This window comes from Chiroxiphia lanceolata, chromosome 28, assembly GCF_009829145.1.
Source record: "Chiroxiphia lanceolata isolate bChiLan1 chromosome 28, bChiLan1.pri, whole genome shotgun sequence".
NCBI classification, from domain to species: Eukaryota; Metazoa; Chordata; class Aves; order Passeriformes; family Pipridae; genus Chiroxiphia; species Chiroxiphia lanceolata.
In genome coordinates this window covers 5140500-5150828 of record NC_045664.1, presented here as the reverse complement: position 1 = coordinate 5150828, position 10329 = coordinate 5140500, and the positions used below count along the sequence as shown (strand labels likewise).

The window sequence follows — 10329 nt, the reverse complement described above, 5'->3', positions numbered from 1 at the left end:
AGGTTCAGAAAAGCTGTGTTCCATCTGGCTGTTCTTTTTATTTTTTCCTTTTGATGCAACTTTAAGCATGGCTAATAGATAACCTGCAAATGCTTTGTCACACTGTACCTGTACACTGAGCATTTCCTTCTCCTGGGGTTTCCAGGATAACATCCTTACACCTCTCATGTTTTAGAGACCTGCACAGTGAAAGCAGCTTTTTCCATTAAAATGTTATTGATGGTATCAAAAAGAGCAAACCAAAAGTTTACATGTTTTAGATAATTTCGTTCCCATATAGGAAACAAGTATTAGGTAAGTACAACCATTACACTTAAAGAAAAAAAAGTGCAAATCAGCAGAGTTAAGAAATGAGGTTCACAGTTCAAGTATATTACAAAGGTGACATCTACCAATGCCTGGGCAAACATTGTCCATTGTTCCATCAGAAAGCCTAAAATGCAGTAGAACAGCCACAGGTGATGCCTAAGGGAAGATATATCAGGACAGAGAATAAGAATTATCTGCTGTCATAAGGCACAATTAAGAACGTTTTCCAGGCAGTTAGAACAGGCATTTCCTACTGTAGCTTTGTGAGCAGAGTGTCTGGGAGGTGGATACTAAAGCTAGGCTGTGTGTGTATCACAGGAGCAGCAGGTGACAGGAGAAGGAGGCAGCTGATCTTCCCTTCTCGGGGGCAGCAGCTTTTCTCACTTGGCTTCCCAAAGCAGCGTCTTCAGGGGTGACTGACGTGATTTCACATCTGGGTTTGTTCTGAACTGTTGGTTTCTTCTACCTGAAGCTGCAGCCAGCTCCAGTCTAGAGCCTGAAGAATAAACAGAACTGCAAAGGTCAACACCATCTTACAGATGAGCTTTCTTTAGAGTAAAGGAGAAGCAAGTTAAAAGAATTAAAAAAAATTACTGTGAACAAGTTGGGCAGTAGAGTTTCAAGATAAGCCATGTAACTGCTGTAAAGGAAACCCTTAAGTTACCTATTTCTCTAATATTTTGCTCTCTTCTTAATATTCTGCATCCCTGCCCCCCCTGTATTGCCACCAGATTTAAGAGTGCAGTTTTGCAGTATTTTGATACAGCAGCCAAGCAACTCCCCCCTCCTTTATTGTTCACCCCACCAGTCCCCAGTGCAGGGCTCTCCTCACAGAGTGTGTCAGGCAGCAGCTCCTGGGGGAGCAGGTGCTTCCCGTCTGCACAGCTCCTGTTCTCTTTGTCCAAGAGTAAATCCCAGATTTCCATTAGTTGTATTACTGAGTGGTGGCAAAGCCACACAAGCAGAACTTTGAAGCCATGAGCTTGCCCAGTCTATTTCTAGAAGAATGAATACATTACCATGAAGCTCTGCTCCTGATCCTTCATTGTGTCATACATCACATTTTCTAGCTGGCTACAAAGTTTCTGTGATTCCAGCAGCAGCTCCTCACTGAAAGGGACAATTATTACACGATTATTTTCTATGGCAGTTTTAAGAGATACTGCTTCTACCTCTGAAATATTTCTGGCAGGTATGCTGCAGACACTGAAGGCAGTCAGGTCACAATTCATACTGCAGCTGGGAAGGTAGATGGCATCCCCAGATTTATGGGACGGGGCAAGGAAATTGTTCCAAGCTGGATTAAGGAAAAAAATCCCAAACCCTTTATTATGGAGGCAGAGGGAAGTGAAGCTCTGTATTCCCCATTTTTCATATGGAATATCTGCAAGCCCCAGAAGTCAAACCAGGAGGTAAAACAAGACTGCTGACAATGAAAGCTGAACACAAAGTGTAAAATGTGAGAACACGTGTGTGCCATTATTTCAGAGCAGGAAGCCCAGCTCTGCAGTGCTGGCAGGAGCAGCTGCAGAACTCCAGACCTGCCTCACCTTTTTCTTACAGAGTCTGATAAATGGTAGGTTTCAGAAGGGACCTGCAGCAGCAGCTGACCAGGGCCACCAAGACGAGATGTGTTCATGCTCTCTGGGCTGCCAGTGACAGGACCACGGACTTTGCTCTGAAGAAAACACAGAATATTCAGATTGCAACTATTTCCACTAGTTTTCAGCAGACAGGAATATGAGACAACCTGGAACTTGGCTCTAACACTAATTCAAAATAACAAAGGCAAGAACCATAGGACTTACTCCATTTACTATTATTTCAGTAACCTGTGCTACAAACCATATTTTTAGATTAAAGTGGAGTTTTTATTTTACTCACACAAGCAATTTTCAGCAAGTTCCACAATTCTTTTTGCCGTTTCTCCTGAAGCCTCACAACAGTTTCCTCATCTTCACGCATCAGATCCATCACCTTCTCCACTCTGGGGAACAATTCCAGTGCCTTCTGCTTGCAAACTACAGTTTTACTATTAAGAAAGTAAAAATGGATCAGGTCACACACAGGCCACTGCAGCAGGGAAACACTTCTGAAGTTACTTATTCCCTGTGTGCACTGGGTTTTAAACATTCTCCTGCTGAAGGAGAAAATGCTTTCTCTCAACCCTCAGTCAAGTCCACAAAGCTCACCTGAGCTGAGCATAAATGACTCGAACTTTCTTCTCAAAGGTCTGGATTGCCTGTAGCAGCAGCCGCACTATTTCCTGGCTGTCACCGCTCGTCCTCTGATCTGGAACGAGACCCAGAGTGTTACACAGAGAGAAAGGCTTACAGGATACAGGGAGAAGATTCTTTGTGGCTTGTTTCCACTGCTGCTTCAACCCTGAAACACCCCAAGTTCAGGGCATGCAAGTTTGAGTGGGATGCACTGCACTGGGTTTTAGCCATTTTCAAAGGTTTAAGAACTGGAAAGCAGAGCTGGGCCTGGACAGCTGCTCAAGGAACAGCCACATCTCTCACCCTTCCTACACAGAAGGAGCAGCAGATGCTTGTGGCAACAGCCTGCTCTGAGCAGAGCTCCAGAGGAGGTTCAGGAAGAGCTCAGAAGGTGCCAAGAAAGCAAGGCTGGCCTAGTGTAAAACTGACTCCCTGACTCCCCTCTCCAAAAGAAGGTAAGTCCAGCAGAGTCCATGTGCAGCCAATGTGTGGGCAGGCCTAGGATGCACAGAAAGTTTCCTCGGGGGTCATTGCTACATCTCCAAAGTCACCATCCCCACAAAGCAAGCTGACCTTGAGCTAAAATGTCTTTTACCTCTTGGCTTCTCTCTCAGTCTCCGGTACAGCTCTCTGGCTTGTTCTTCTCTAGAAGAAAAAGGCAGAGAAAACAAATGACTTCTCAAGAACCAAAATAAGGAACAAATAGTTTGAGAAGTTGAATCTTTTCTATACCAGTCTGCCATTTCAGACCGATGGCAGATGAGTCAAAAACTGCCTTTAGTGTTGAAGTCCTCCCAGTGCCCCATAATCTGGGCAGAGGAAAGAGCCCTTTCATTGTCCTGTGCTGGGTCAGCTTAGCTAGAAATAGTCCTGCCTCTGAAGTTCAAGGTAGTTCAACTCACAGATCCTCCAGTGTTCCTCCTTGTTTACGACCTAGTGGGCTTCTCTGCAGGTCCACAATGTCTGTCTGCAGGGCCATCATCCTCTTCACCAGCTGATCCACATCATCCTCCTGAAAGCAGGGCAGAGCATCAGCAACAAACAGTGTCACACTCAGAGACACGACCACTCACAGTGGCTCTTCCCTTCTCGTTCACATTTCCAAGCACATCAGCAAGATGCAAACAGCAGCCTTGGCCAAAGACAAGGGAGAATAGAAGTCACTTCAATTCAAAGAAATTAGGTTTGTGCTCTTGGATAAGACAACTTCCAAGAGTTTTTTGGTGAAAAATTCAGCCTGTGACAAAGAGCAACCGAAGGGTCAGACTTTGTAGTAGATGTGCTGCTAGTTCCCAGGCCATCTTTCTCCCTTTTCCTTGGCTACTCCAGACCTCTCATCCTATCCATTACCACTTTTCCCCTTTTCCTTCAGCACATAACCACATCAACTCCTGGCACCCCGAATCCTGCTTTTCACTTGAACCCATTCACAAGCAGAAGCTGCTGCTTATTAAGACAGACATTCTGTCCCCTGCCTCCTCCAACAGAGTGAGCTTCCTGAAATACTAGCAATGGACAAAAATGGTGCCACCCAAACCAAGGCAATGTGAAATCTGGAATCAGTCCAGACACAAGAAGTTTCTATTTAAGGGGGAACAATGAGGAGAAAAAGGGGGAAAAGAAGATAATAAAAACAAGCCTCTTTTTCTTTAGGATAAGCAGTTATTTAGAAACATACCCGCCCACAAAGTTCCACAGCTTGTTCCATCTCTTTCCAGGCAAACAGCAGCTTCTCAGAAGCTACAAGAATGAAAGAAGAGACATTGGATTTCTCAGGTTCACAGAGGAAGAGGTAGGTACTTTGTGGGAAGAAAAGGCATGTTTTCCAGATGCTATACTCACTAATTCCAAATTCAATCTGCTCTTTATACTTTTCCAGATCGATCTGGATGCTTGTTTTAAAGAAGTCCAGCTTTGCTTTCAGCTGCTGAGAAAGGGAGGCCATAGAATTCTTCATCTTGGAGAGGGTGCTGTTGTAACGGAGCAGATTCATCCTGCAGGGACAGGAAGGTGCTGTCAGCCTCCCAGGCTGAGAATGCACTTCCAGCACAGCACAGCTTCACTGAGGGCTGAGGACAAAGGCAGCTGGGCCAGAGGGCCAACTCCCAGCTTTTCAGGAATAGTTTACAGCTCCACTGAGGGGCTTCCCATTCCAGCAGGGCCCCATTCCCACCCCTTCTCTCTCCCCCGAGCACAGAGCAGTGTCCCAGAGCACAGAGCAGTGTCCCAGAGCACAGAGCAGTGTCTCAGAGCACAGAGCAGTGTCCCAGAGCACAGAGCAGTGTCCCAGAGCACAGAGCAGTGTCTCAGAGCACAGAGCAGTGTCCCAGAGCACAGAGCAGTGTCCCAGAGCACAGAGCAGTGTCCCAGAGCAGCTGCCCCGTACATGGCCGCGCGCTGCCCCTGCTGCAGCCGGTTGCAGTCCTCCTTCAGCACCCGGATCGTGTGCCAGATCTGACCCCACACCTTGCGCAGCTGGAAGAAGTGCAGGTTCTTCTTGGGATCCTGAACTACAAACAGAGGGGGGGAGGGAGGGAAAGACAAACCTACATGTCAACGTGCAGCCTAAGAGTAGTGTTATCACAGGACAAAGCAGCCTCAAACGTTACTCCTTTGAGGGCACGTTACCTCCTGCCAAGCCCTACTCAGTTCCCCCCGCACCAAAATCAAACACTTCCTTTTCTCAGCTATTCTGACAAACTGAATGAATGCTATGCCAGCCCATTTTACTGCTGCTTCAGTCCCCAGTATGCAAAGCTCTGTCTGCTGTTTGCACATGGTACAGAGCACAGAACACAGGCCCCCTCCCATGTTCACGTCAGAGAAAGTCCTTACGGATGCAGTCGACACTTTCTGGGTGAGGACGCAAGGCCACCTGAGCCTCGTAGGAAACTTTCTTGTTGTCAAAGAGGAACAGGAGGTCTGTGTCTGCAGCTGCAGCATCATTCACCTGCAGAAGAAAAAGACCCGACCGAGTTCCCTCAGAAAACCAAGCCTTGTTAACCCCATAACCAGAACATTCCTCCTCGGCCACACAGAGAACACCAGAGGCTGTGGGGTTACTGTGACAAAAGCCTGCACAACAGCAGGGAGTGCTTGATCCCAAAGGGAGAGCAGTGCCTGCTGATTCTCTCAACAACAAGAAAAGGAGTACACAGACTCACCTTGCTATCAGCTATATGTTTAGTGACCAACTTCTGAGAAAACAATTCAAGTCCTGCTTCCTGCAGTAGCTCCTGGTCCTGTTCTGGGATTCCTGTGTCTGCCTGGATCCTGGCCTTCACACTCTCCAGAGTCTCCTCCTCTGTCACAGGGTAGGTGTGCACAGTTCCCGTAACCATGTTCAAAACGTGAAGCAACTACAAGAACAGCATGACATGAGAAAGGCTGAAGAAACACTGGTCATGTTTGAGCAGAGATGGCAGGACTGAAAAACTGGCCACCAGTAAACTGTTCAAAGCATCTGGTGGGCTCAGGAAGTCACTCTGCAGCTACTTCATAACATTATGCCAAAGTCCTCCATCGAGTGGAGGGAAGGCCACGTGGCAATTAAACAGCTTCAGCTGCAGAATCCTCTACCAGAACATGGAACTAAGCACACACAGAAGCTATTTGCTACTCCCAACAAGCTCAGGAGTATTTGTCCTCAAAGAAGCAAGAGAAAAGCCCCTTTACTGACTGTCAGGAGACAGCTCCATGAGCTTCTGTGCCACTCCTCCTCCTAGGCCTCTGACTGAAGCACCTTCTCTCACGGGCTACAGGCAACTGCTCTCTGGAAAACTTTTCAGGATAATACAGACCCATTGCTCACCTTCAAGTTCAAAATGTCATCCAGGGCTTTGAAACACCCATAGGGTCCATATGTAGGATCTGTCCCTCTCTGGCGTGGGTGCCACATTAACATGAGTTGCAGCCATTTCTCCAACCTCGCAGACAAAACACTGAACAACCAAGAACAGGAGGGGATCACAAGAAGTAAAAGTGCATTTGCAGTCACCACATGGCCTGTTCTCTGCAGGAGGACTGACAAACAACTGCCCCCACTCCGATCCCCCCAACACTCCCCATCACAAGTGCAGTGTTTAGAGACTCACAGCTACACAAGTCTGACAAGTGACACAAGTACTGTCTGTGTCATGCACTCAATTTATCCACAGATTAGCACAGTGTATCATATAAACCTGGTCCTTATGCAGAAGAATCAGTTTATCCCAGCAGGGCAATTTCCAGTGCACACCTGTTTAGATTGTTTGGGCAGGGTAAGCTGCTGGAAAACTTGACTTCTCCAGATAAGTCTTCTGAAACAACAATATCCAGCTCGCTCTTCTGACGCACTTTTGTGTGCCTGAGGAATTCAAGCAAGTACAATGGTGAAAACAATCACCTGCCTCTCCCAGCCTGCATGACAGTAGGCTCTTAAAGCTTAAAGCTACTCTTGACAGATAGAATACAGATGCCACTTTGCTTTCTGTTACCTGCCCTGCAGGAGTCAGACCTTATCCCAGAGGGCAAGTATCAGGAATGCTGAACTTGCTCAGGTAGGTCAAACTCCTGTGAAGGGAGTCAGTCTCCATAAGGGCAAGGAACACGGGGATATTGTCCTAAGAATCAAGGGACTGTAAAGAGGACAGACACATGGGATCCCCAGCTCACTCACCACTGCACTGGCTGCCAGTTGGGCAGGAAGGGTCGGAAGCCTGTAATGCACTCAAAGGCCAGTGTGCCAAAGCTCCAGTAATCCACTGTCACCGTGTACTTCTGCTGTTCCAGCAGCTCTGGAGCCTGAGACAGTTACACACATAAGACAAAGCCGCCCATCTCTTGGCTCTCTCTGCCCCTTAACAGCTCACTAATGTTCCTACACAAGATTAAAGATGTTATGGAACACGAGCTTCGAGACCCTCCCAGAGTGACCCGCACAGGTCACTGGCCCTCCTGCTCCTTGTTTGTAACAGACAGAGCTGGCAGACACTGAAAACACAGTGTCAGCAAAAAAAGGGTCACCTCTGCTTGCTGCAGCACCCCAAATGCACCCCATGCAGCACAAGTACCTCATCCCAGCCCAAAGCTTGATAACAGTTAATTCTACCCCACTGAAAAGCAGGAGCTGCTCTTCTAGCTGAATTCCTTCCTTACCAAGTACTGCAGGGTCCCAACAAAGGATGTGCACAGGCTACCCTGATCCAGTTCCTTAGCATAACCCAGGTCAATGATTTTGTGTATTAACTGAAACACACAACAGAGAACAAGAACACTAGACTGAAGTCCTGTTAAAAGCACATCATACAGCAGAAAGAAAAGGTTCAGCTCTTCAAAGGTATGCAGGAAAGGTGCCAAGGAAGAGAGGGAAGCAGAAATGGAAGGCTACTGTAGATTCCTAAAACTGCAACATATGTGAAGTTATCAGGGGCTTGGCACACATGTAGCAGTTATGTCTCCAGCTCCTTCTGATCTTTGGTCCATCAGTACAGCCTGATTCTCTCCTTAATAGTTGAAAGTCAAAATGTCAGGTGTTAACAGGTGCCTAATACAATCTCTCAGCTGCACACAGAACACTGTTCATCTGACACAGCTGTCACCCTGGGTGGAGTGCTCTGCAGAGGGACCACATGCACCTCCTCCTATGCTTTCTTGTGTGTGCAGGCAGAGACACCTGGTTTCTGCTTACCCTCTGCTCTCCTTGCTGCAGCACAATGTTCTCTGGTTTCAAGTCTCTGTGGATGATCCTGTTCTCATGAAGGTATCTGAGAGCAGAAGCTGAGACACAGAAAAAGCCACTTCTAAGAGCATAAATTAACAGTACCTAGCAGGAGCTTGGTAAGGATTCAGTTCTACTGACTATAAGCATGGCTTTTGGGTCAAATCTTGTACAGTGAAACACATAAGTGCAAGAGGAAAGTCAGCATCAAACACCTCTGGACACAAGCAGAGTTTTCTCCCTGGGTGTTCCCTCCCACCCTTCTTGTAAACTGTAATAATGCTGGCTAGTTTCAAGTCAGCAGGGACTTCCCCAGACTCCCAAAACCTTTGGCAGATGATCATAAAAGGTCAGACTAAGATGCAGTTATTAAGGTCACTGCTGTAGTTATTAAGGTCACAGCACTGGTTCAGACAGTGGAGGTACTGCAGCCACTTACCAATATCAGACAGCAAGATGAGAATGGCTTCCTCCCGCAAGCCACAGCAATTCTCCAGCTGATTCAGGTACTGCAGGTAAACAACACAGAATGTAGGCTTTCCCTCCTCTACCCTGAGCGAGGCTCACCGTCCCACAGATTCTCAGGGATGCAAGAAGTCTAAGTAACAGCAATCAAATTCTCTAGAGGCACAAAATTCTATGGTCTGTGACCTCTGGTGTCAGCAATTACAGCTTCAGACCTTGGCCTAATGGCATGGGAGGATAACAGAGTGGGTGAGAGAAGTCAGGGTCATCCCATTCTCATCCTTCTACTTGCTCCACCTTTCTCAGCCATTTCCCCTGCGTGTGGCAGTATCAGCTCAAATCTCAGGTCTAAGATCTGGCTTTTATCTACAGGCAGATTACAGCAAAGGTTAGAAAAACCTTAGGATTAGAATTATCCTGGGTTATTTTTCCTTCTGACAGACAGGAGTTAATCACTTTGAGGAATCTGTTGATGCCATGACTACGAAGCATCGGGATGTGAAAACAAAGATTTTACGGGAAAACTTGAACAGAACACCTGGGATGAGATGAGAAGGTGATCCAGCCCTCGGTCACCTTCCCAGGGCCCTCACCTTGCGGAGGTCTCCGCCCTGGCAGTACTCCATGGCCAGCAAGGGCAAGTCATTTGGTGCAAGCTTCTGCATCCCTTCAGGGACATCACGGGCAGCCACCACATTGGGATGGTTGAGCCTGAGGAACGAAAATAAGGCAAGCACACGTGATGTGCTGCAACTCCTACACACTTTCACATGGTCATGGTCATCACTCCAAGTCCTACATGGTCACCAAACCTTTTAGGAACTGAACTAGTGGATTCTAAAGGTCTGCAAGTCTAGTCCACGGTCCTAGACTCATCCTAACTCACTGCATTTCGTGCGCAGACAGTGCGTTCCTTCAGCGCACACGCACAGCAGATCTGCCCGGGAGGTACCGCAACGAGCCTTGCAAAGACGGCACCGCAACGAGCCTCGCAAAGACGGCACCGCAACGAGCCTCGCAAAGACGGCACCGCGGCCCCGGGGTGTGGGAGGCGCAGCGCCGGGTCTGTGAGCGCGGAGGAGCGGGCACCGCCCGGAAGGGATCCCCGGCGGCCCCTCCCGGCACTTCCCTCGGCAGATCCGCCCCCCGGGGCACGGCGGGACCCCGGCCCGGCCGCGAGCAGCCCCGGGCCCCCTCACCTCTTCATGATCTGTATCTCCAGCGCCCAGCGGTCGCGGTTGCGCGGGCTCAGCTCCTGCCGGCACTGCTTGATGGCCACCTGCTCGCCGGTCTCCTGCGGGACACAGCGCGGGCCGGCTGAGCGCGGGGGCCCCGCGCCGGGGCGCGCCCCGCGGGCCCGACCCGCCGCCTACCTTGTTGTGCCAGCGGACGACGTTGCCGAAGCCGCCGGTGCCGAGGCGCTCCCGCATCTCCCAGGGCCCGCAGGTCGGAGCCTGCAGCGCGGGCGGGCGGCTCATGGCGGGCCCGGCTCCTGCGCGCGCCGCGCTTCCGGCTCCGGCCGAGCGCGCGCCCGCCCGCCCGCGCGGGGCCGGGCATAGAGCGGGGAGCGGGGCTGAGGGGAGCGGGAATCGTGAGGGGAACGGGACTGAGGGCAGCGGGAATCGTGAGGGGAGCGGG

General features: G+C 49.3%; 1 protein-coding gene across 2 annotated transcripts; it reads right to left on the bottom strand.

Moving 5' to 3' along the window:
- Nucleotides 1-241: 241 nt before the first annotated feature.
- Nucleotides 242-10202, bottom strand: IKBKB (inhibitor of nuclear factor kappa B kinase subunit beta). 2 transcript variants are annotated; one of them, XM_032712671.1, is made up of 21 exons: nt 10065-10202; nt 9891-9985; nt 9285-9402; nt 8666-8735; nt 8197-8285; nt 7665-7754; nt 7186-7310; nt 6766-6873; nt 6340-6469; nt 5693-5887; nt 5364-5478; nt 4915-5038; nt 4371-4522; nt 4207-4268; nt 3431-3540; nt 3124-3173; nt 2502-2601; nt 2194-2341; nt 1860-1987; nt 1329-1419; nt 242-805 (listed from the first exon to the last, which is right to left on the bottom strand). In XM_032712671.1, exons 1-21 carry the CDS (start codon nt 10167-10169, stop codon nt 737-739), a joined length of 2274 nt encoding a protein of 757 aa, XP_032568562.1. In that variant the 5' UTR covers nt 10170-10202; the 3' UTR covers nt 242-736. The 2 variants fall into 2 exon arrangements, with proteins under 2 accessions (XP_032568562.1, XP_032568563.1); XM_032712672.1 differs by lacking the exons at nt 242-805; nt 1329-1419 and adding an exon at nt 1445-1548 and having other exon boundaries at nt 1842-1987.
- Nucleotides 10203-10329: the final 127 nt, after the last annotated feature.